This window comes from Castor canadensis, chromosome 3 (genome assembly GCF_047511655.1).
Source record: "Castor canadensis chromosome 3, mCasCan1.hap1v2, whole genome shotgun sequence".
Classification (NCBI taxonomy): domain Eukaryota; kingdom Metazoa; phylum Chordata; class Mammalia; order Rodentia; family Castoridae; genus Castor; species Castor canadensis.
Window position 1 is genome coordinate 41,315,078 of NC_133388.1, and position 26,282 is coordinate 41,341,359.

The following is a 26,282-nucleotide window of genomic DNA, read 5'->3' on the forward strand; positions in this document are numbered from 1 at the left end:
CATGCAAGGCAATCTGGGGAGGGCTCTGGAATCTGTTCTTTTTATTGTTTCTGTTTTGAATTGGGACTGCGCTATGTCGCCCAGGCTGGTCTCCAACTTGTGGGCTTAAGTGACCCTCCTCCTCAGTCTCCTAAGTAGCCACCAGGACTGAAGGCATGTGCCATGACGCCCACTATTAACATCTATGTATGCTTGTATGCATGCATTTACTCACTCATTTATTTGATTTTATTGTGATAGGATCTCATGATGTAGGCTAGACTGACCAGAACCTCCAGTCTCATCCTCCTGACCATGGGATTACAGGCTTGGGTGGTCACACCAGCTACCATTAACATTTTTGGAGAACATTTTGGCAATATGTATCAACAGCTATTTAACTGCTTATGCCTGCTAGGTAAACACATTCTGGGTAATAAGCCATAAGGAAATACTCCAAATGAACAGAGTCATTTGCATAAAGATATTCTTTGCAAAAGTATTGTATAACAGAAAAACAAATTTTCACAAAAAGAATCACTAAGCAAATGGTTGTATTACAAGGTAGAGGACTATAGCTGCTATTGAAGGTAGAAGAAAGTACACAGGAAATGTAGAACACAGAAAAGTATACAGGCACAGCTGTGGAAGTGAGCTCTTTGGCAAAGCTGTCTTTGAAAATGTGGGGAGACTGGAGGTGTGGCCCAAGCACCTGGTTTGCAAGTAGGAAGCCCTGAGTTCAAACCACAAAAGAAAATGTGGGGTCAATCATGTACTGGGGCTCTTTTCCTATCGAGTCGTTGTTGTTTGGTTTTGAGGTTCCGGCTGTGCTTGTGATGTGGCTCTTGTGCAACTGCCCAGGGGAGATCTGGGGTTGAGGACACAGCTTTCTACCTGGGATCCCAAACTTCCTTGTGAAGAGACTTCTTTTTAAAAATTTAATTACAGTCATGTAGCCAATATCATCCTAAGGTAAGATGTGTCATATTACTCCTACCTCAGTGCTGTAAAATGAGCAGACCTCCTGTACCCCTGGCCCTTCACTCCACCTCTGCGAGGCAGCTAAGTAGCCTGTGTCTGGCAGCGGGACTCTTCCTGATTGACAGCGACATCCCACCAACAGATCTGAGAGATCAAGTCATTTAATCCCAAGAAGGGGAGAGCTTGCAAAATCAGCTGAGACAGGAATTCCTTCCATCCTCACTAGATCTCTCAAGGCAGACATCACAAGTGCTCAGATTCTCACCAGAGCCCAATTATTCTGGACAACGGAAAGGGAACAAGCACTCTCAAGGGTACCAGCAGTCAACAGGAAGGTCCTGAGTCTGTGACCACCGAGTAGCATCTGGAGCTCATGCTTACTTTCCACAGCACATGTGATGCTTGTCGGGCATACCCAAGCCCAGCACAAGGAGACAGTACTTCTGTGCCAGGTATTTCTGTGCTGCTTCTAACTTACTCAAAACCAGCTCCATCTCTTTTTTCTCCACCAGGCCCCTGGAGGGAGGAAAAGACAGGATGGGTTAATCTGGGCAAATGCCTACATTAATTAGCAAAGTGTCAGAATTAAATTATCTTGCAAGAAATGCTAGTGAATCAACAGATTTCACTTACAAATTAATTTGTTTTACTCGAGCTATGGTACATAGAGAAATCCTCAAAGTCCCTTGGTAATTATTAATCACTGGAATCAGCACCCCAAGCTTGTAGAGAATTTTCACTTGTGTAAAGACTTCTCATACTTTAGGCGATCTATGTGTCCCCAGTTTTACACACAGCTTTGTCCTAGTTTTTATAGAACAGCTCAGCTAACAAGCCACCTATACTTGTCAGCTCAAGTTCCTGCTGTTTTCCTAACACAAATGTGGAGACTCCGCTGGCCCTGCCTCTCCCAGGTCCCTAGTACTGCTGCCAAGCGTCGGGGCTCAGCTCTGAGCTCTGTATTTGCTAAGAAGGCATTTGCGGACCGCTGCTCCGGGGATTCTGGGATTAATTATAACATTGCTTCCCTATGAAAACTCAGCCCCAGCTCCAGTTGAGTTGCAAGTTCACCTCCTCACAGACAATCTATTCTTAGGTTGCAGCATGTCTGAAGCCTAATTTTAAAAGTTTTGTAATACAATACAGTAGGAAACAACATTGCTGACAACACATTCCAATACACTGCTATTGAAAAGTATCACTGGACACCAAATGAAATGCACTACACACAGGGACAAATTACTGTCCCCTCTAAAGTTAATCACTATATGGAGATGTGCTGTTAGGGAAAAGGGTTGAGTTTAAGAATAATAGGGTATTTATCAAATGTGATGAATGGCTTACAAAACTCAACAAAGAAACATAACCCAAATGTACCCTCCACGTGTATCCCAACGGCCATATCCCAGTGCCTATCTCCCTGTTTCCTTCAGAGCTCACCCTCACCCTTCATTCGACTTTGCCAGAAGAGCCAGTAGCTAATACTCTTCTTTTGCTGCAGAAATCAAACCAAATCAAACAACAACCATCAAGAAACGCACTGAAACATTTTGGCCAATGGTTTTCAAGTTTTAGTAAGTTATAAATGATGAAAACTCTCCTGGGATGCTTTCTAAAAGTACAGATTCCCAGTGCACCCCTGTCCAAGATTCTGGGTAGAGCCCAGGAAAGTTAAAACAATCACCCAGGTGATTCTGAGGCAGTGAGTCCTTGGGCCACATTTGGAAATATACATAAAGAACTTATGTATTGGGCTGGTGGAGGGGCTCAAGCGGTAAGAGTGCCTGCCTAGCAAGCATGAGACCCTGAGTTCAAATCCCAGTGCTGCCAAAAAAAAAAAAAAGAACTTATGTGTTGAAGTGCAAAAAAAGGAAAAGCTATGGGGGAAAAAAAAGAAGGGAAGATAACCTAGATACAACATTCCAGCAGAACTGTCTTGCCTGCATCAAAATTCCGTGTCTGAAAACCACTCTTTAAAGAACTAGAGAAATAAGCATAAATTTTGGCCCAATTATCTCTCTCCTGGAAAATTATCTTTTAAAAAAATTATCCAAAATTCGGGGGAATTTTATGCATTAAGATATTCAATACAATTATTATTTTTCTATCAGAAAAACCAGATACCACCAAAATATATAAAATAGAAGGATAAAAGGAGTACTACATTTAGTCAGGAACTGTTTAAGGACTTGACTTTTATTAACCTAACTTGACTGAAATCAATCTTTTCTTCTGTGCAGATACCTCAACACAATCTATATTTAATTCTATCACAACAACTGACTGATTGATTACTGCCTGAAAATGAAAGGTTATTATCATTTTTTTAGAATCCATTTAATAGAATCGATAATTTTAAGGGTTGAACTGATTTGTTTTTGTCATTCTACAATTAAGTCTTTCTAAGAAACAGTCTTAAACCACTGTGTTCCTGCTGGTTTTAGTGCATTTTAAAAATAACTAAGAACCCTTTCTCCTCTTTTATGTGTAAATTAAGAAATAAAACAAATCTCTCTGCTAGATTAGCAATAAGCATAATATACCATGTAAAATTAGAAAAACCACATAAAACATAATAAGCCAAAGTGCCATCAAAGTCTAAGAAGTCTAACTTATGACAGTAAGAATCCTCAGGCCTCCTAAGCCCACAGCTGGCTTTTACCCTTTCGCTTGCTACCATAGAAACACCCCGTGTCCTGGCCGCCCTGCTGTGAAATGCCACCCTGAAATAACACTGCCTTGTGTATTATGAGGGCTTTACAGGAATAGTGGCATTTGAATTATTTACTTGGTCTTTAAAACCAAGGATAGCAAAAGTTGCTATCCAGAAACATTTATCTGCCCACAAAATGTTTTTCAAACTGCTTAATTACATGCAAGAGTTTTGCATTTTTAAAACAAAAACTTAATGGCTCTACCCAGCATTCCTAATAGCTAAATCATTGGTTTGGATCCACGTGTACTAGGACAGCCTGGGCCCTTGGAAAGTTCCAGAGCTCATGAAAGGTCACCGGGCCTGAGAGGAATTGTTCTTGCAGTGGACTCCAAATCCCTGGATTCTTGTCCTGGGAGTAAATGTTTTGAGCTTCTCCTGCATAAAGCGGTCAGGTTCTTAAGTCCTTTTCAACTAGCTTAAGAAACCTTAGAGTTTTTCCTCTGATATGGAATATCATTTTGACCAAATCTGCTATTTTAAAAAAATTCTTAGCTTTTTTTTGTTTTTTAGAAGCTTGCAAACCCTTTAGCAAGAACTTTGTAAGCATAAAAAGCATACAAAAACACCCGTATCTGCACTGTTTGATAGGTGGCCACTGGCCACACAAGCCACATGTAGCTGTTGAAGACTTAATGTGACCAGTCTGAATAGTGTTAATGTAAGAGACATCAGACTTGACTTACTTCAAAAATATACACATCCCATTAATAACTTCTTAGTATTGACCACATGTTGCAATGATAATAATTTGAGTCACTGGGTTCAATAAAATAATTCTAAATTAATTTCACAGAAATTTTAAATTATAAATATGACTTTCATTGTATCTTTTAATCGGGCAGTGCTGGTCGATACCAGTTGAAATATTTTGTTATGAGAATTCCTGTATGAATCATTCAGTGAGCTTTAAAAACATATAAAATGTCTCAAGTACACTCAAAATATTTCAAAAACAACTCCATCATCTCTTCACCCTAGAATAATATGTCGGTGATAAAACTCTAAAGCACATTGCGTGAAATCTTACTTACACCATATAGCTTTTGGGTTTCTTTTCCAGCGAGTTTTTTTCCAAGTAATAAGATAAATAGTACAATAGTGCCATGAGGAAATTATCGAGATTCTTATTTCTATGGAAAAATGTGAAAAATAAAGAAATCAATACTAACCTATCTCAAATATCAGACTGCTCATTAAAAATAATGGTAACACAACATAAGTAGAAACATATGCTATCAGTCTATCACACAGCCTACCATTTAAAACTACCACTTAAAATTTTAATCTACCATTTAAAATTCTATCTCCTATTCTGTTGAATATGTAAGAAATCTGACTTGTGTTTAAAAAAAAGATTTTGGGGAAGTCAGGAACTAAATTCTTAGAGTTGTGTTTACTAATCAATTTTCTTTTTTATAAGTTTTTATTTAATGTATTTCCATTGTTTAAAAAATGTACAGAAATGTATGGAATAAATCGTCCATCCCTTTGTCACTATCCTACTTCCTAGTGGGAGTAGCCACTATGAGTTTGAAATGAATTCTTCCTAAATTTTCTTTTTCTTTTTGGCAGTACTGGGGTTTGAACTCAGGGCTTCATACTTGCTATACAGGCACTCTACTACTTGAATCGCTCCTCCAGTCCTTTTTTGTGTTGGATATTTGCCTGGGCTGGCTTTGAACCATGATTCTCCTGATCTCTATTCCAAAGTAGATAGAATTACAGGCTTGCGCCACTGGCGCTGGCGCCTGGCCTTCCTAAGCTTTCTAAAGCAAAGCTACTCACGTATAATATCATCCCCACCAACATATCTACATTTGCATGAACATATTGCCTTAATGGTTTTTCTTCTGGTAGTAAATGGGATAATGGTGCAGGCAGGATTCTTTGCAATTTGCTTTTGTCACTTATGTGTGTAGCATGGACCTCTTTCTGCAATACTGTGTGTAACTTTTTTCATTCTTTTAAACAGGGTATTCTGAATATAATAAGAGGGTAATCTGTATATAATAAGTTATTTAATCCTGTATTGATAGACATGTAGATGTTTTTAAAACATTACAGACAGAAGTGAAATTGCTAGAACATAGTGCATATGCTATTAAATTTTCATGTCTTGGTCTCCAAAAAAAGTACACTGATTTTACAATGCTATTTGTTTTTAATTAGCAATTACTATTTTCTTTCTAAATATTCTTATAAAACCTTTGCTGCCTTCTTTCTGGCCCCAAATGGAAATTCTCACTCTGGCATGCTTTCTTAAACCTTTAGCGTTGGATGAAGATGACTATTACAGATTTTTTTTTCAAGATATTAATGGCTGCTTGTCTCTGGTAGGGTTTCCCCCAGAAATAGACCCTGAAGCAATGATCTGTGTAAGTAGTTAACGTGGTAAGTGGCCTCACAGCTACCTGCAGGGGAGTGAGGATATGGGACAGAAAAGGGAAGAAAGTCAGCGAAGGGGGTGGTTAACAAGTCATCACAATGGACAAAGGTACTTCAGTCCTACAGGGACTCTGGGAGCCAGTGCAGAAAACTCTCAGAGTCCTCCTGACAGATGGAAGCTGAGTACTTACCTAGGAAGGTCCCCTCCAGCGTGGCACCCACCTGCAGGCTGAGTGTGCTCTGCGCGGGGCAAGGCCTTCCGAGCAGCGGTCCCCGGTGTCCGTCTTCATATGAGTGGTAAGAGTGTGGGGAAGCTGCCAACAGCAGGTGCCCACTGCCGCTGAGCACTCACAAGTGTGGTGCCGCGTGAGGGGGCCACTGCCATGGAGTTCCCAACTTTGTAGCTAAGGAAACTGACGTTTCGAAAGGTAAAGGAACGCCCAGAGTCACACAACTAAGTACTTGTTCTCCAGTCACATAAATGACCGTATCATCTGGGACTCTGACAGCAAGCTCTCCATACGCTTTAACCTGGGACTTTGGGGCTCTGCGACCTCCCGCTCCTGGGACTCCTGACTTCCTCTCTCAGACTCTTTGAGTCTGAGTCCTGAGACCGATGGCCTATAAGGAGGCAGCCTCAAGCTCGTTCTCTAAAAGTCAGATTTCTCACTTACCGGACAAAGTTACTGCAAAAGAAAGGGGAAATATCCACGCATCTAGCCAGCATGACATACCTCATAAACGTCGTGAAAGAGCAGACCCTCTGCATCTCAGTGTCTTGTAATGAAAGCAAAGCAACAACTGAAAGCAGAAGGTGGGCGATTGCGCAGGTCACACAGCGAGCCGCGCAGAGGCCCGCGCACAGAGCACGTGCAGGGAGAGCCACTCACACTTGGCATCCTCCAGGGTGATGGTGCCCGGCTGACCTCGCTTCTCTAAGGCTTTCGCCGACTTATCCTCTCTCGAAGCATGTCTTTTGTCTGTCAACCTGTTTTGGAATACAACAGTCTCTGGCTGTGTCTTACAAGATTTCAGTTGCCTCGAAATCTGTCCTGAAGTGCATGAAGCACTGAGTAAAAAGAAATGAGAGCCTGAGGGTCATGCTTGGGTTTCACTTAATGTGATACCATTTCAGAGTGTACTTTGCTAAACATTATATTTATATCGCTAGGGACAGAAGGGTGCACCCTGCCCACCATAAAATGTAAACACACATCCCATCTAAAAGAAATCATTTGGGAGGTGGCCCAAACAATGTGTACACGTGAGCAAATGTAAAAATGACTAAATAAATCAATAAATAAAATTAAAAAAAATAAATCATTTAGTGGGCTGGGAATGTAGCTCAGTGGTAGAGCACCTGCCCAGCATGCATGAAACCCTGGGTGCAATTCCCAGAACAAATAAATAAACAAATAATCATTTGTTTCTGGAGCAGTGACCATTTTCAAGTTAAAAAAAAAAAAAAAAAGTCGGAAGACGTGACAAGGTGCTAATAGCCAAATCATCACAAGGGTACCTTTGCAGGGACTATTTGTAATTCCCACCATGATTCTAAGTTATCGCCAATGTTTTCTTGGTGCGTATTTGTATTTCAACCTAGGATAATGGGACTGGTATCTGTGTCAAGTATGTAAAGACTTAAGTAATTCCATTTAGAGGTGCCACCGGCAGCACTGGCATGGATGACATTCAGCCACCTTTCTGAAGCTGGACCATCAATTTCAGCAAAGTGAACTGCTTTGCCTTTCTTTCCTTTCTCCCTGTATTCCACAGCAGGTGCAAAACTGCAACAGAAATGGGATAATTAGGAGCTTGACCTTTTCCCAGGGGAAATTAATCATGTCATGTCATAAGCACAGCTCATACAATCATAGGGGTGACAAATATTATGAACAGAGGCTGAATCTCTTCAGGCACGGCAGTGTTCAGTTCATGTATTGACATATGGAACCATTATGGAGGGAAAGTTAGAAGTTCAGCTTTAAGTGCGGCAGCCTCCAAGGTGTCACCATGCAAAAACATTTCTAGCTGAAGAGCTTGTGACAACTTTATAAGTAGCAAACTCATGAGTTTGGAAGAAGTTTTAAAATTTATTTAGTAGTTGTTATGGGGCCAGGTACTTTTAGTCACATTCTCATTTATTTTTCATATCAAATCTATGAGAAAATGTTACTATTATCAGCATTTTTACATCTCAGAAAAAGTGAAATTTAGAAAGAGATTAAGTAACTTGACCCAGATTACACAGCAACTGGCAAAGTCAGGATGGGTGCCCATGTCCTCTTGCCACAGAGCCATGTGCTGACCCACCAGGCACTCCTGCTTCCTACCAGCCATCTCAGTATCACTGCTGGAAACCCTTCTAAAGGCCTTGCCCATCCCCAGGATGGTTTCAGCATGCTGTACTTAACTCAGGATTTCTTAACAGGTTGTATAAGAACTACTAGTCAGTAATGGGTCTAACCAACAAGAGATCATAATAAGCAACAAATACATACTGGGACCCCTCTCTATGTGTTAGAAATTGCTATGACTTTAAACATAAGATGCTGTAATTAGAGTCAATGACTTCCAATTCTTGGAATTATCAATAAATAGGAAAAGAGGAAAACCTTTCAAGACTCAGCAGGCTGTGCTTCCTGCCTTAAAGACAGTGCATTTTCTAGAACTGTGGTGTCTGCCACTTTGGTTGGGCACCCACTGTTGGTTATGACTTATTTTTCTTCCTGAAGCAATGCCACATTAAAAACCCAACAAGAAGCTTCACCTCTACCCAAAGTTATGTGCAAGTTTGCTAAACTTAATTGTAGATGTAGTGATAGAAGCACTTTCTCCCAAATTCATTCATTCTTTGAAGATGGCTATCAACCATATAGACCCTGATTACCTTCTTGTCACATGCCAAATAAATGACTTTAGAGAAATAGCACCTCCTCATGGGAGTAATAAAGTTAGTTGGTTTGGTATTATCTTTTTCCAGGATGCTTTGCCAGCCTCCTGTCTTACCAACAATATTAATCTTACACAGTAGGTTAGCTTCTAGAAGCAAGTACATGAAGGCACATCAAGAGAATGACTATTTATGACTTTCTTTCTTTTCTCTTTAGATCAGTGGCAGCAAGTAAGTGATTTCTAAGCTTTTCATTCTTTCTGGTGCTCCTTTTATCATTGGTCTTTAAGGGGAGAAGAGTATTTAGGGTGGGACATGAGAAAAATGGAAGGATATTAAGTGGTAATAGTAACTATCTCCAAAGAAGGGTGGAGGATCAGATAGGGCAGAGAGGTGAGGTGGTGAAGAAGAAATCTGTCTTCCACATCTGTATACTTCTGCATTATTTGAAAATTTGTAGGAAGAATGTGTTAGTTTATTATCTACATAATTTTTTAAAGTTGATCATTATGTATAGGAAGAAACACTAAGTAGTTGGTACCTTCTCCTGACAGACCACTTAGAGACCTTCAATAAAATATTCAAATCCCTTGAGTATTCACATGTATTCCAGTGGTTCTTGCTGGATGTCTATAATGTACAGATTATTACTTCCTGTCCTTAATAGAACCATCTTAACCAAGAATATAAGGCTGTTTTCTTATTCGTCTTTGGACCATTACAGTGTTTTGGCCACTTGTAAATCATTGGTCTTTCTTTCCTACCAGACAAAAGAAGCCTCAAGTTTTTCCAGCTCTAACCAGTATTTCTCTTCTCTAGAAAATGAGGATAGAAATGCCCCATCTAAGTGGATGGCATATGAAATTGTGTTTCCTACCCTCTTCTCAGACCTGTCCCCAAAATTCAGTTTCTTGCTAGTGTGCCAAAGATGTTTTGAGAAAAGAGAGCCTTAAAATAAAGAATTTAAAAGAATATATTTGTAGCCGGGCGCCTGTAGCTCATGCCTTTAATCCTAGCTACTTAGGAGGCAGAAATTAGGAGGATCACAGAAATCCGGTGGATTTTTGTTTGAGGCCAGCCTGGGCAAATAGTTTGTGAGGCCCCCCCTCCCCCTCCTGCCTCCGTCTCCAAAATAAGCAGAGAAAAATGGACTGGAGACATGTCACAAGTGGTAGAGTTCTTGCTTTGCAAGCACAAAGCTCTGAGTTCAGACCCACAAATAAATAAATAAATACATTTGGGGCTGTTTTATAGATTGAGATTATGAAAATGCACATGAAATTATAAAATCATAGGACTAGAGAACATCCCAGAAGGTCATCTAGTTTAAGACTTTTTTTTTTAATGGTATTGGGGTTTGAACTCAGGGCTTTGCACTTGCTAGTCAGGTGCTCTACCACTTGATCCACACCCCCCCCAGCCATTTTTTGACTTAGTTTTTTGTTTGGTTTTTGTTTTTCTGCAGTACTTGGATTTGAACTCAGGGCCTCACGCTTGCTAGGCAGGTGTTTTACCTCTGTCAGCCTTTTTTGGCACTGAGTATTTTCTAGATAGGGTCTTGTAAACTATTTGCCCCGGCTGGCTTCAAACTGCAATTCTCCTGATCTCTGCCTTCTAAGTAGCTAGGATTACAGGTGTGGGCCACTGGTGCCCTGCTAATGCCATCATTTTTGACTTATGGGAGACCTAAGGCTTGGAGAGGCTGACTTGTGTCCCAGCATTTGAGGTTGGTGGTGGGCAGTGCCTGGCTTTAGCTAATAGTCTGGCAGTCACTGTGACACTTACTCTCTGACCTCTGGAGTGTACGCTCTCCTTCACATTTGAGCAGCTTTCACCAAGTTGAAGTCATTCTCTAGCTAGGCTGGTGGGACAGAGTTCACTGTGAGCCCCTGCCATGGCTCTAAAGGCAGTCTGTGCTCACAATGCATTTGGAATCGCTAAGAGAACACCAATAACTATTGAAAAATGTCCTTTGAGTAGTGCCTCTGACTGGCTCCCAAACCATGAACTGGGCTCATTTGTACCCCCCACTACAATCCCTACACTCTGTCAATCTGACAAGGCACCTAGAATTTGGTCCTCTCACAAACAGCATTTTGTAGCTGTGATTTCCTAACATTACAACAGAGTCATGATGTCCCCTTTGCCTTTACACTTCCCTTCCATGCTCATCACTTTTGCATAAAGCTACAGCACTGTTGGCTTCTGCACAAGTTAGAGCTCTTCAGTGGTTGCTAACTGGAGAGTTCAGCTATGATGAAAGATGAGAGAAGTTCGGAACTTGGAAGGTGTAGAGTTTCCCTGCTGGTATGTTCTCAGGAGAGTCAATGACCTTAGCAAAAACTCCTACAGCCTGCTAGTTCTCTTTCAGCTGGGAGTCGAGGGACCTGAAACAAGGGGTAGAACTGCCGACACTAAGTCAGAGAGAAGCATGTCTGTGGGCCAACACAGATGTCGCCTGTGAATAAAGGTATTTTCTCTTTAACAAATAAGAAAGCAGGCCTACATGCTGACGAACTGTACAACACGCTCATCGACTCTTCATGAAGAGTTATTCTTCATTTTACAGCATAGGGAGCTAAGAATTAGTGAGGCTAAGCAAATGATAACCATCTATAAGAGACAGAGGTAGGATTTGAACCCAGTTGTATCTCTAAACCATTTACCCTGTCTCTTCCTGAACTGCGTAGTAAGAAATAATGGCCTACTTTTGCCTGCCAGCAACTTAAGTGTCCCTACGTTGCATGGAGGTTATAGGTATCCTGATGTAGTCTGATCCCGTTACTCCCCTGAGGGGACAATCTGCACAGGTAAGGCAAGGTTTCCCCATGAGTACAAAGCTGGGTCTTCTCTGAAGGGGAAGACTTCCTGTCCTTCACCCAGGAGTGATGCCAGGAACTACTGGGTGGGGGGAAGGAAATCAGATCTTTGATCTGCATTTGAGAATATCTAAAAGTTCATGGACTCTTCTTGGTGGTGGGTGTAAGCGCTGGCATGCTCCAAGCACAGGAAAAGTAAAACCCTGGAAGAACTTTAGGATTTTGTTCTTTTTTCTTGTTTTGGAAGCACTGGGGTTTGAACTCAGGGCCCCACACTTGCTAGGTAGGCGCTCTTATCACTTGAGCCACTCCACCAGCCCTAGAACTCTAGGATCTTAAGTTGATGGGACAGAAATTCAATGCCCCTGAAATCAGACTATTACCTGATTATCTGCATTTATTTTCCTCCCCTCTCTGGCTGAAATTTCTTGATCTCCTTCAAAAACTCCTTTTCAGGGACATGTTCCTTAAATAAGGACCTTTTCAGAATTCCATCTGGTTATTCTTCTTTCCCTCTGGTTTCATCTACTCCACTAACATTAAGTTCTTTAATATCTCTTGAATCTCGACTCCTTTCTTTTCCCACTGTCACCAACTTAATTTTAGCCATAATCATCTGTGAATTGAATTTCTGCAATTGCTTAACTGAACGCTTGGCCTTCAGTCTTGTCTCCCACTCCAAACTATTTTCCATGCTTCAGTTAGTCATTTTTTAAAGCTGCAGTTGTAATCACCACCATTGTGTGCATTAATGGCTCCCCTATGCCATCTAAAGGTCAAATCCCTCAGTCTGGTATGCACCATCTTTATGACCTACTTCTGGTTTAAATTTTCCACATTATGTCTTAACACTCCCCTGGGGTTCAACTGCCAGCCTACTTGAACCACTGGGGTCACACATGTCCTGTGCCCTTACAGGTCAGGACTTTTGTACATGCTTTTTCCTTCTGCCCAGAAGGTACTTTCTTCTTCCACAACCAAATCTCTCTGTGCCCTGTCAACTATTCTCCCTCAGGTCAGATCTTGGATATCACCTCCCCTGGGAAGACTTCCCTATTTCCCCTGCTTCAGGAAATTCAGGGTGCTTCAGCAAATGTTGTTTTCCTCAGTCCTGTCAGTCCAGTGTGTCTGGAATTCCCAGTGAGCAGGCCCCAAGGGACAGCAGTCTCAGGGGAACAGAGTCAACAACCCTGCTGTCAAAAGATTATTCTTTGGTTCGGGACATAGCTCAAGTGGTAGAGTGCTTGCTTATAATGTCCAAGACCCTGGGTTCAATCTCCAGGACCAGGGTGGGGGGTGGGGGTGGGGGTGGGGGGTGGGAGGTGGGATTCTTCTTTCTACAGCCTCAAAGGATATTCCTCTTCCTGACAGCTAAGTGAAGATATCTTCTAAAAGCTTGAAATGTGTCACATCAGACCAGCTGTAATGCATGAGTAGTTTGAATTCCGATTGGAACCAACAAAAAATACCAGAAAATACCAGACATTTACATAGCAACTGAACATATGATATGAAGGAATGCTCTGTATTTTAAGTGTATAAATAGTAATTTAGTTATGTTTTCTAAGTAAGTGCTTCTTTTTTGAGATACATAGTGAAATACTTATAGGTGAAATATACAGTACCTGGGGTTTGCTTCAAAATAACTGAGCTGTGGAGTGAAGGGGATGATGTGCAATTGACCTTCATTTAGTCCTTGCTGTATGATAGGTACATTAGGGTTCGTGGTGCCAGCCTCCCTACTTTGTATATGTTTGGAATCTTCTAACAAAGTTTAAAATGTTAGCACTTATAAAGATTATTTTAAATAATAATATTTTAAAAAACCCTATCTTTAAAAATAACCAAACCAAAAGGGCTAGAGATGTGGCTCAAGTAGTAGAGTGCCTGCCTAACAAACACAAGTTCAAATCCCAGTACCACCAAAAAAAAAAAAAAAAAAAAAAGGATTTAATAGCCATTAAATATATATGAAGTCCAAGAAAATAAAATGTTGGCACTTAAAATTAAAAAATGTTCCCACATTCTCTTGTGCATTAACTGTTTTGGCTCCTGGTCTGTCAGATCCCAGAGCTATCTCGTTGTCTATCTCACATTCACTGTGATGCCTCCACAGGTATTGGACACAAACTTTGGTGACATCACTCAGAAAAAAAAAAACCTCTGAAAATACTGCTTTGGAAATGGCAGGCTACTTAAATACTGAAATAAATATATCTATCCAATATAAACTTTTGATTTTTGTATGTTCTTCATATGTGGACATTAGATCAAGGGCAAACACAACAATGGGATTGGACTTTGGGCACATGATAAAAGCGAGAACACACAGGGAGGGGTGAGGATAGGTAAGACACCCAAAAAATTGGCTAGCATTTGTTGCCATTAACACATACCTTGGAAGCAACTGAGGCCAATAGGAAAAGGGGACCAGGAACTAGAGAAAAGGTTAGATCAAAAAGAATTAACCTAGAAGGTAACACACACACACAGGAAATTAATGTGAGTCAACTCCCTGTATAGCTATCCTTATCTCAACCAGCAAAAACCCTTGTTCCTTCCTATTATTGCTTATACTCTACAACAAAATTAGAAATAAGGGCAAAATAGTTTCTGCTGGGTATTGAGGGGGTGGGGGGGAGAGGGAGGGGCGGAGTGGGTGGTAAGGGAGGGGGTGGGGGCAGGGGGGAGAAATGACCCAAGCCTTGTATGCACATATGAATAATAAAATAATAAAAATAATAATAATAAAAATAAACTTTTGATTTTGATTCTAATAAAATGTGAAGCCTCTGAAATATTTAATTGACATTAAATGTCATTATATTTGTAATAGAACCAAATTACATCTGCTTAACCAGCTTCTTTCCTGGCCCCATTTGTCCAGCAGCCTAAGAGCTGTATCCATGTGAACACACCATAGCAACCTCAAACACACTGCTGGTTTTGTCTCTTTTATTCTGTATGTGGGTGAATGGCAATTCTAGCCACCCAATCACCAGTCAGACACCTGTGAGTCAATCTAGACACCTGCTTCTCTTTCTCCCTTCACAGTCAGGCAATACATCTTGTCAATTTTATCCAAACATCCTGCTCAGTGTTTCTTAATCCTTTGCCCTTCTGTTTTCCTAAGCATGGAGTTCATTCTGACTTTGTTTCTTACTTGCACAACTCCTGCCTCAGGCCTTTCAATTGGTCCTCTGCCTCTAGTATTCCTCCACTTGAATCCAGTTAACTGAACATGCTCAATAAACACGTGCTGGACACCTACTTTGTGAAGTTCTATAGATGACTGGAGGGACATGATGACAGGTAAGACATTTCCCACCATTGAGGGGTTGTGGCCTAGTTGAGGGAGATGGCACATACAGTAGAAAAGGTTTCAGCATCAGACTAATCTTGGCTAATCAGACATTTCTGCTGTTTACTGCCTTGCTTCTTCACCTATACAATGGGAACGTTACCCATCACTTTTATAGCTGTTGTAGCAATCAGAAAAAATAAGTGCCTGGCAGGTAATAGGTGGCTAGTGTTACTGGTTTAGCTATACACTTTTAGAATCAGCATTTTCTCAATGGAAAGTAACACAGTATTTTTCTAATCCAGAAATTTTAACGTTATAGAAAATTCACCATCTATTCCAGGAGGTGTAATATGGTCCCGTTAATCTAAAACCATATTTCTATAACTCAAAAGGCAATTTTACACAGCAGTTAAGAACATGGACTTTGAAGAGACCTGCATTTAAATCATCTTGGTCACCTCTGACCTGTGTGAATGGAACAAATCACCAAATTTTCCTCAAATCGCTTAGCCCTTTGAAACCTCAGTTTCTTCATCTGTAAACTGGGTTGACCCCCGCTGTTTCAAAGGGCTGTTTAAAGTGATCAGGAAGTACACAAGAAGCAGGGGATAGGTGCCAACAGATGTCTCCAAGGCTCTTCAAAATGATTATCCTCCCATGGTAGGATTTCACCAGAATTTTATTTTATTCTTTCTACTCTTCTGAACTGCTTGAACTGTATATATATTTTTTAACCCCAAGCATACGTAATGTTCATGAAAACTTAATAAAGTTTTAGTTAAAACTTTACCTTTTGAATTCGAGAGTTCTAGTGTCATCTTTCCAGTACCACATCCCAAATCGTAATCCCGACTGCTGTAAAATGAAATGATTGCAGCGAAAATAACCCATTCAATTTACAATCCACATGTCACAATAAACTTTAATAATTCCTACTCGTCGCTCTTTACCTCTATTTAATAAACATGTAAAATCTTAACTTTTTTTTTTAAGCCAGGATTTTATCCTTTTTGTTTTCAGTAGGGTAGGGAATAGGGAAGGAGGGAAGAAGGGAGGCAGGAGGGTAGGGAGAAAGGACTTCCAGACGCACAGCTCGGGGCGCGTCCTTGTCACTCGGGAAAAACAAACTGCCCTCCGGGACGGCCTGGCCCGCCCGCCCCGCTCGTCGCGCACACCCACCAGCCGGTCCTCTCCGGGGACGGGGATGGCGCCCGGGGCCGGGCCCCGCGCCCCGCGGTAGGCCATTCAGCAATTCGCCACCCAGGGAAGCGCGGTGGGACGCGGGGGTCTGCGCCGCCGGCCTCAGCTCGGGCGGTGTGCTGAGTGCGCAGCTTTTTCTGGGCACCGCGCCGGTCGTTCCAGAGCCCCGGGCTCGGGATGGGGACTTGGGGACGTGGGACGATCGGCCGCTCCTAGGTGCAGCCGGGGCCGCCCGCCAACCGCCGCCGCCCGGGTGGCGCTCGTGCACTCGCCGCCACGTCGCCCGGATCCCGCCGGGGAGGGCGGAGTGCGGGGTGGGGGTGGGGGGGCCGCCGGCGCCGCCCCGCATCCCGACCTCGGCTCCCGGCGCATCCCACCGCTCTGCGGATTGACTTTAATTGCAAAAACCAGACGGAGTCCTGCAGGGACAGTGTGCCTCTTCAAACTTCCACAGCACTTCCATTAAGTGCAAATCCGGTTGGTCCTGGCTTGTTTTGTGTGGGGGTTGGTTGGGGCGAGGAAGTAGTCCAGTGGAAGACAGCTTGGGCACAGAAATTAACTTTCCTAAGCACTTCCATTGCCAACCTCACTGTGGAAACTACCCGAATCAGAGCTTGTGAAGATGTTGACGGTGTAATGTATGTAAAGTGCCAGCTCAAAGTTACTGTGGCCCAAAACAAAAAATTACTTCGTGTTAATGGGTATTCAATTGATCTTACATTCACACTTTTCAAATCATGTATCTTGTACTTTCCTTTTGCAATTGACTTGGTATGCGGATCCTGGGTTTTTTCCCCTCCAAACTAGAGGATGCAACACGATTGGGAATGCCTAAGGTAGTCTGCTTTGCTTTTGTATCCTCACAGTTTAATTCATATGAAATGGTCACTAAATAGTGAGTACATTCTCACAAACTTAAAAATGATGCCAAAGACATCCCAGTTTTCCCCCTACCCTCCCAGTCTCACTACTTTGTAACAATCACTGGTTACAGCGGTATGAAATCGTCATCTCTAGATTCCTGTTCTGTTCTGTAGCTGTGAGGTTGGCTCAAGTATATGCAAGCCCACCTATAGGCTGGCGGTGCTAGTCTGAGGCTGCAGACAAGATTTGAAAAGGAGTGAGAATATCCCAGATGCCATAAACTTTTCACAAGCAGTATATGTAATTTGGGGTGAAGAGAACAGGGAGAAAATAAGGCGTGGTTCCAGAAGAGACTGAGAAAGACCAAGGAATTCAGTCATTTCACAATCATCCAAAAGACTATGGTCAGAAAACCTCTTCAATTTACAGCCAAAATGCATGAAGTGCTAATAGAAAACCAAAGATCTTATATACTGCACCATAGTCTAACCTTAGTCTACTATAGAAACTAAGGTAAAAAATAAGAGTTATGAAGAACTCAACGCAGCCTACTCAAACAGTTCTCAGACCCTATCTCAAAACAACCCATCACAAAAAAGGGCTGGTGGAGTGGCTCAAGAACTCAAAGCATTATCTGCATAAAAGTAACACAAGCAGCCAGACTTGGTGGCACACACTTGAATCCCAGCACTCAGGAGACTGAGGCAGGAGGATCATGAATCTTGCACCTGCCTGGGCTGCTCAAAAGAAAAATAAGTTACATGAGAAGTTATTTCACATGTGTTAGAGGGACACAAAATTTAAAGGAAAACAGTAATTCTGAAGGGACTATCTTGTACTTATCATCTTACCCTAACAAGAGGGAAGATTGTTATAGTTCTAAATCATTACTTTTCCTAAAAAGTAACCCACTCATTTCATTGCATATTTTTCACCAATTAGGTTGTTCTTTTTTTTTTTTTTTTTTTTTGGTGTGACTGGGGTTTGAACTCAGGACTTCATGCTTGCAAAACAGGTCTTCTACCACTTGAGCCACACTTGCAGTCCTAGGTTTGTTGTTTTTTAAATGACAATATAAAGTGTAAATATAATTTTTCCAGGTTTTTTTTCTTTAAAGGAAAAAAAATTCCCAGTGAACTGAAGTAGGACTGTAAAGGTACCTTCTAAATATCTAATAATCCTAAATGTCCTGTGAGGGAAAAGGTTTTGTCTCATCAAGAGAAAGTTCTCAAGGTCACATAACTAGGAGCTGGTCTCAGACTTTAGGCCCACTATACTAACTGAATATAATGCATGCTTATACTGTGAAAAAGTCATAAGGATACATTTTCATAATGTTTTAATTTTACCTAAGAAATTAATTTCCCATGAAAGAAAACAGCAATGCTTGAGGAGGTGTGATGGAACATGCCTCTAGCACCAGGACTGTGAGGCTAGGGCAGAAGGATGACAAGTTTGAGGCCAGCATGGGCTACATAGTAAGTTAGATTTGTCTCAAAAACACACAAACAAAAAACCCAGCAATGGCAAATGTTGGCTAAATGACATCATTTTTGGTTGCTAGTTTTCCTAACCTTCAACTCACAAACAACCTAATCAACATTAAAAGAAGTAGTGGGCCTATGACTTCTTGATTGTTCTGAGGGAAAGACATTTCAACATTAAGTATCACCCTACTAAATTTCAGAAATGTATATGCTCTAAAATATTTCCATTCTAAGAGTTTTATTCCAAGAATAAAACTGGTTTCTGAAGATTCATAATTTTAAAGGATGAAATTCTGTATCTAATTTCTAGTTCTAGAATTCAAAACAAGCTTACTTGTGTCTGTTATACACTAAACATATGCATTTGAATGTACTGCTTCTTGACCCAAATGTGTGTATATATATATATATATATATATATATATATATATATATATATATTAGCAACTGTCTTGTGACATATGGTTGTTAAGATTTTTTAAAGGCTTCAATCCCAGTGTTCAAAAGCAAGGGGACCATGCCTCACAATACAACTTTTATAAACTACATTCAATTTAAAGTAGAAATGTTTTATGGGTCCACTTAGCTTTGTAAGAAAAGATCTTTTGATTTTATCTAGATAGTCAGGTTGTATTTCTGTTTAAGATTATACATAAGGCTGATAAATAAATTCCCATTAAATCTTTGACACAATGAATGGGTGATATATTACATCTCTTATTACATGTGCTTAAAGTTGTAAGTGGCATTAATATTTACACTTTTTAATGCCTTTCCATTGCACGTATCAAATTAATACTATAAAAATTTAAGTAAGATTGTTTTGAAATTTCACATATCTCAATTACTATGAAGAGTAACAGGTGTCTATGGACATTCAAAAGTCTAATATAGTGCCTGTTCAAAAGAAATGTACCTTTTCAATTCCTTAGCATTCTATCTATCTATCTACCTATTACATTTGCTTTGGTCATGACCACTGGTCCCTATAGTATAACTCACTATGCTATAGTGAGTTCAAGAGATGCTAATTATTCCTTGAACTGTAATTTAGCCCCCATCCTAACATCAAGTACTTTTTCCACTGTCATTTGACTATGGCTGGTCTATCTGCTAAAGAGTTCCCAGAAGTTCTTGGGTTACCAGTTTCAACTGACTCCTGGAAACAATGAATGGCTACTTTGGTGGCTTTATCTTAGTAATATTTAAATCTAGGTAAATTTGAGAAGATAGAATTTAAAAAGAAAAAAAAACCTCAAGAAGGCTAGTTTTACAAATTACTTTTCAAAGTAACAGAAAATGAAGTATGTTATGCATTGAGGTAAGTGTAATAGTAAGTTACAGGAGATCAGGTCATAGAATCAAAGACAAGTCATTGAGATTTTAGAAAGAAATCTCTTCTAAAGTGAGATCTAAAATGAGTCATACAAATACCAAATTTCATTTAGAAGACTCCAGTATTTTTTGAAGTTGAAGCAAGGATAAACACTTTTAACAAATAAAAGGCTAGGAAAAAGGATAATATATATTATATATAATACTACTTATCTTGTTAAAAGTCACTCTATCCTTCACTTGATTTTGTGAATACCAAAGTACCTCGTCAAGCATTTATGTAATGCTACATGTAGTCAATGAAACACCCTCCAATTCCCTGTGCTGAAAACTTCCTACCTGTGTAACACAAGCACAGATAAACCTGAGTTATCTTCAGCTTTCCAGAGTCAAGAGTAATCTCTCTTGAAATTTTATAAAATATTTAGAAGCAATTTCACAATTGCCTATGTATCTTCCTCTCCCCCACCCAAGTGAGACTTGTCATAGGAAATATATATGTATTTGTACACAAAGGTCAACTATTGTATGAAAGGCTCATTATCAAAAAGCCCAATATCCTTAGGCTAACTTGTTCTCTAGGTTAAAATTTTACTCATACTATTCTCCAAAAATTAATCTCTCTACATGACATAGAGCGATCCACTACTAAACCAAACTGAAAATATAGTTTCTATAATTCACTATTAATTCAGAAACAACATGAGACAAATAGCACTTGGAAAGAAATTGTCGAAATATCTAGAGCTGAAGGCGTGCCTCAAGTGCTAGCAAGTGCAAAGCACTGACTTCAAACCCCATACAGGTGCTGTTAAAACTATACATTTTTAAGTCAGCTTTACTAAATTTCTCCCAAGTTTACCTTAAAGAGAATAAGTCAGAACAAAGTAGAACTGTCATTCCACTAAAAAATAAAAACCAACCTCTTTCTCCCAAGGATGTGAATTTTAAAGCTTAAGCCTGGGATAATAAATCTCAAAGGTTTGAAATATTCCTGTCTGTAACAAACGCAAATCAAATACATAGGAAAATGCCAAAAGTTATATGTTAACAAGATACAGTACTATCTTGTAGTTTACCCTTTAAAACACAAATTTATTGTGATTTGAGGCAGGCATTGAGGGAAAAAAAAAGGGGGGAGGGGGCTGATGTGTGACCCAAAGTGGTAGAGTGCTCACCTAGCATGTGTCAGGTCCTTGCTTCAATTAGAATAGCAAAAAAGTCAGGAAACAAAACAAAACATATATATCATCTTCCCCTACCTCCCAAGTAATTACAACTGCTGTAAACATGTTCTTATAGAATTTGCCAGAAGCTCAGAACAGCTGATTTGTTTTATTAGAAAAATAAAGTTAAAACAAGTTTAACTAGATTTGGACTCTTAATATTGCTTTAAAGCTTGCTTGCTGGCTCTTGTTTTAAGCACCTGTATGTCACACACACACACACACAAAACAAAAACAAAAAAACCACTTGTTTCCACAGTATCTTTGGCTATATTATGAAAAGACAACTCCAGTCCCCATTTTTGTTACTGTAGAGATAAACCATTTCATGCAGAACCTCAGAATACAGCTTCCATTTTCCTGGAATACTCAGGTGGATTTTCATTTGAACAGTAAAGTCAAGTCTTGGGAGTTTGGGTGCACTAGAAGACACAAGTCAGGTTTCTGTATTAAAAAAAGGGAAAGAAAAGTTTACCCAGATTCTTTTCCTCTTAAGTTGTTGGTAAGTAATTCAATGCAGGATATTCATCTAAGAATTAGAGAAGATTGGATTAGATAGATTTCACGTCATACTACTATTTTAAAGACCAACCTGAGTAAAACACGGGAAGGAGGGAAAATTGAAAACTCCAAGACAGTAATTTTGAGATCAAGTTCAACTTTACTTTAAAGTTTGCATTTATGCATATTTGCAGAAATATACCTGTCCTTAAGATTACTGTAAGTTTAGTCTTAAAGTAGTACATAAAAATAAACAATTTAAGCTTGTACATATCTTGTAACCAAGTTTCCTTAGGACAGGCGTGCAAATGGCAAGTTTCCCATCTCAAACAAATCTCCATGCACAAACTAAGCTAATCAAAAAATGCTCAAATCAGCACTCAAAATGTATTAAAGAGAAATCTCAAATATGTTTTAAATCAAATTTTAGAACTAACCTTTTATAATTACAAAACTTTAAGAACTAATATGTTGCACCTTTCCTTTCATAGGCATACATCAGGCTAAAGACTTCTCACAATAGATCTCAAACTTGGCACGAGGACAGTTCAAAGAAGAAACCAAAACAAAAGGGGAAAAAAAGAGAAAGGAGAAGAGCTTTACGCTGACTCAGTGCAGGCTTAGTCCACTTCCTCGATGGTGGGTCCCCCGGAGGCTCCGGAACCGCCGCCGCCAGGACCGCCTTGGTAAAGTTTGCTGATGATGGGGTTGCACACTCTTTCGAGCTCTTTCTGCTTGTGTTCGTACTCGTCTTTCTCTGCCATCTGGTTTCGGTCGAGCCAGTTGATCACCTCCTGACACTTGTCGAGGATCTTGTTTTTGTCCTGCTCGCTAATCTTGCCCCTTAGTTTCTCGTCCTCTACGGTCTGCTTGATGTTGTAAGTATAGGACTCCACCGCGTTTTTGGCTGCGACCCGGTCGCGATTAGCTTCGTCTTCAGACTTGTATCTCTCCGCCTCCTGCACCATCCGGTCAATGTCGTCCTTGCTCAGACGACCCTTGTCGTTGGTGATGGTAATTTTGTTTTCTTTACCGGTGCTCTTGTCAGCGGCGGTCACGTTGAGGATGCCGTTGGCATCGATGTCGAAGGTGACCTCGATTTGAGGGACTCCGCGGGGTGCAGGAGGAATCCCGGTCAGGTCGAACTTGCCCAGCAGGTTATTGTCCTTGGTCATGGCCCGTTCGCCCTCGTACACCTGCACCAGCACGCTGCTCTGGTTGTCCGAGTAGGTGGTAAAGGTCTGCGTCTGCTTGGTGGGGATCGTGGTGTTCCTCTTGATGAGTGGGGTCATGACACCGCCGGCCGTTTCGATGCCCAGCGACAGCGGAGTTACGTCGAGCAGCAGCAGGTCCTGCACATTCTCGGACTTGTCCCCGATGAGGATGGCCGCCTGCACCGCCGCACCATAGGCCACCGCCTCGTCGGGGTTGATGCTCTTGTTCAGCTCCTTGCCGTTGAAGAAGTCCTGCAGCAGCTTCTGGATCTTGGGGATGCGGGTGGAGCCGCCCACCAGCACGATTTCCTGGATCTGGCCCTTGTCCAGCTTGGCGTCGCGCAGGGCCTTCTCCACCGGCTCCAGGGTCCCGCGGAAGAGGTCGGCGTTGAGCTCCTCGAAGCGGGCGCGGGTGATGGACGTGTAGAAGTCCACGCCCTCGTAGAGCGAGTCGATCTCAATGCTGGCCTGCGTGGATGAGCTCAGGGTGCGCTTGGCGCGCTCGCAGGCGGTGCGCAGCCGCCGCACCGCGCGCTTGTTGGGCCCAATGTCCTTCTTGTGCTTGCGCTTGAATTCCTCGGCCAGGTGGCTGACCATGCGGTTGTCGAAGTCTTCGCCACCCAGGTGGGTATCGCCGGCTGTGGACTTGACCTCGAAGATGCCGTCCTCGATAGTAAGGATGGACACGTCGAAGGTGCCGCCGCCCAGGTCAAAGATGAGCACGTTCTTCTCGCCGCCCGCGCAACCTTTCTTGTCCAGGCCGTAGGCGATGGCCGCTGCCGTGGGCTCGTTGATGATGCGCAGCACGTTGAGGCCGGTGATGGTGCCCGCGTCCTTGGTGGCCTGTCGCTGCGAGTCGTTGAAATAGGCTGGGACCGTGATGACCGCGCTCTGCACCTTGCCCCCCAGGTAGGCTTCGGCGATCTCCTTCATCTTAGTGAGGACCATGGAGGAGATCTCCTCCGGGAAGAAGGTCTTCATCTCGCCCTTGTACTCCACCTGCACTTTGGGCTTCCCTCCCTCGCTCACCACCCTGAACGGCCAGTGCTTCATGTCCGACTGTACCGTGGCGTCCTCGAACTTCCGTCCGATCAGCCTCTTGGCATCGAAGATGGTGTTGGTGGGATTCATGGCCACCTGGTTCTTGGCGGCGTCGCCGATGAGACGCTCGGTGTCGGTGAAGGCCACGTAACTGGGGGTGGTGCGGTTGCCCTGGTCATTGGCAATGATCTCCACCTTGCCATGTTGGAAGACCCCCACACACGAGTAGGTGGTGCCCAGGTCGATGCCGATAGCTGGGCCGCGGGCAGACATCCTAGCTGAAAGACAGGCAAACGACGTTAAGCCTAGAAAACCAGGGAAAGGCAACTCGTGGCGTCAACTAACGGTCGTCTCGCACAACTCCCCGTGAGCGCGACCGGCGTCTCTACACTCCCCGGCTCCGTTCCCCTCATTTATAGCCGCCTCCCTACCGCCTTCTGAAAACTCCCTGAACCAATCCGCTCCCAGGACCGCCCGTACAAACTCTACCAGCCCCGCCACAGGCTTGCCTGAGTCGGAGTGATCGGCCAGCCGTCCAACAGATATCTAGTTGGGTGAGGGGCGGAGCCCCAGCCCGAGCTTAGAAACAGAGAGGCAGCCGTTATGCAAATGAGGTGACTCCTTGCGCGTCCAGCCGCTTGGGGGCGTTAGGCTCGCGTACCCGCCGCCAGGTGTATGCTCTGTTTGGCGATTTTTGCCCTTCCTAAAACGGGATTCGTCGACGTCCATCGGATTGGCAGAGCAGATGACCAATGAGCAACACAGACGTCTAAGCGAGGTGGGGAAAGGCTGGGGCGTGGCGCGCGGAGGAGGCGCGGAAGGTTGCTGAGTTGGGTAGCTAGCTAGGTGGTTAATTCAATTGCTTAGGGTTAAGTGCGATTCATTGCTGGCGTCCGCATTAACCTAGCTCTTAAAAGAGGAGGAATTCCTTCTAGGTTGGTTACACTGAATAAAGACGGCCAGAAATGACACTTGAAGCGGGGACTTGGCCTGGGCCAGGCTGGCTAGGGCGTATGGGGGCGTCTCCCCTGGGCGGGGACAAAAACTGAAAGCGAAGTTGGGCGCGTGGGCGGTCGGCCTGCTGGAATGTTACATCGCGAGTTTCGAAGCGTTTCCGTGGGTGTGACGCTCCGGAACAGCTGCGTGGCGGCCGGGAGGGCCAGTCCCGGAGAGGCCAGCCGTTGTCCTCGCTGCGCGAGGTCGCCTGCGGGCCGGAGTCCTCCCGGGGCCTGCCATGAAAACTTTTTACCCGCTCTCGACTTCTTGGTCCCCTCCCCGTATTCTCTCCATGGCTTCCCTTAGGTTCAGGTTCAAGTGCTTTATCTGCAGCTTTTGAATTCTTCCAGGGAAAATTGTCAAATTAATCAAAACCCAAATCCCGTGGCAGGTGATGGAGTAGAAGCTGTCTCCCAGAAATGGGCTCCTGGAGGAAGACGGCAACCTGCCGTAGAGACAAAAGTCACTTCGCATTAGGGGAGCTGAGGACAGTCACCCCTCAGCTTTAGCAGATACCTGCGAGGAGAGGAAAAAGGTTGATAGTCTGATGAGTTTAGAGACTGCTAGGGGAAGTCCTATGAGAACACGGACTGGGAGGGCTTCTTGCAGGAGGTGACAGGACTAAGCCAGGCGCTGAAGCTCGCCAGCAGATGGTGGGGAAAGCAGAGGGTTGTAGTGTGGCAAAGAGGACAGAGTTGAAAATGAGCTAGGAAGCGAGGGGTGCAAATTTTCGACAGGTGGACAGAATACACTTAGAAGTCCTTTGTGCTAAGTCCTTTCTTTTTTCAGGCGACAGGAAGGAGAGTCATCCTTTGAAGTAAGCTAGTAGTGTGTGTGTTGGCCTACAGTAGTTGTGTGAGACAGCCCTGGCTGGGAAAGGATTTTTGTGTAAGAAACACTAAAGTTTTGTGTCTTAAGGTAATGTCGGCAGGATTCTATAAAATTAATAAATCTTTTAAGATTCTTCTCTCTAGTCCTGAATGTAATTTCCAGTTTTAGAAAACATATTTGCTATTGATTTGTTAATCTCATTGGTTAAATAGTATAGGCATTAACCACAATTCCTGTCATTTTTTCCATGAAAGAATTAAAGGGAAAAAATTGAAATGGGAAAAACGTTTAAAGGAAATATTAGGAAAACAAGGACAAAACCAAAATATTTCTAATTTAAGCTGTGAAATTTTGAGTGTAGATCCCTTGATTCTATTCTTGGAAAGTCTTGTCTTTTATGAAGTTATGTTTTTCTTTAACAAAAGAGAGATTTAGCCAGGCATGCTGTCCATGCTTGTAATCCTAGCGTTCTGGAGCAGAGGCAGAAGGAGCCAGGGTTAAATGTCAGCC

General features: G+C 42.4%; 2 protein-coding genes across 4 annotated transcripts in view; both read right to left on the reverse strand.

The window, feature by feature from the left end:
* The window catches only part of Ppp1r36 (protein phosphatase 1 regulatory subunit 36), a 28,926-nt gene extending 12,355 nt beyond the window's left edge, over window positions 1-16,571 (reverse strand). Inside the window, exons 1-7 of one of the 3 annotated variants that reach the window (XM_074067804.1) lie at window positions 16,257-16,571; window positions 15,868-15,932; window positions 7,762-7,848; window positions 6,988-7,049; window positions 6,796-6,862; window positions 4,708-4,806; window positions 1,342-1,476 (exon numbers count right to left, since the gene is read on the reverse strand). In XM_074067804.1, coding sequence (XP_073923905.1) covers window positions 1,342-1,476; window positions 4,708-4,806; window positions 6,796-6,862; window positions 6,988-7,049; window positions 7,762-7,848; window positions 15,868-15,932; window positions 16,257-16,322 — 581 coding nt within the window. In that variant the 5' untranslated portion in view covers window positions 16,323-16,571. Of the gene's footprint in view, window positions 1-1,341; window positions 1,477-4,707; window positions 4,807-6,795; window positions 6,863-6,951; window positions 7,050-7,761; window positions 7,849-15,867; window positions 15,933-16,256 lie in introns of all 3 variants that reach the window. The other 2 variants (XM_020170913.2, XM_074067805.1) reach the window with 2 other exon arrangements.
* Window positions 16,572-21,830: 5,259 nt separating this feature from the next.
* On the reverse strand, window positions 21,831-24,357 carry Hspa2 (heat shock protein family A (Hsp70) member 2). Its single transcript, XM_020170912.2, has one exon. The coding sequence runs from the start codon at window positions 24,216-24,218 to the stop codon at window positions 22,311-22,313; it is 1,908 nt and encodes a 635-aa protein (XP_020026501.1). The 5' UTR covers window positions 24,219-24,357; the 3' UTR covers window positions 21,831-22,310.
* Window positions 24,358-26,282: the final 1,925 nt, after the last annotated feature.

Excerpts from the sequence above, each read along its gene's own strand:
- Hspa2 (XM_020170912.2), bottom strand. The coding sequence starts at position 24,218 with ATGTCTGCCCGCGGCCCAGCTATCGGCATCGACCTGGGCACCACCTAC.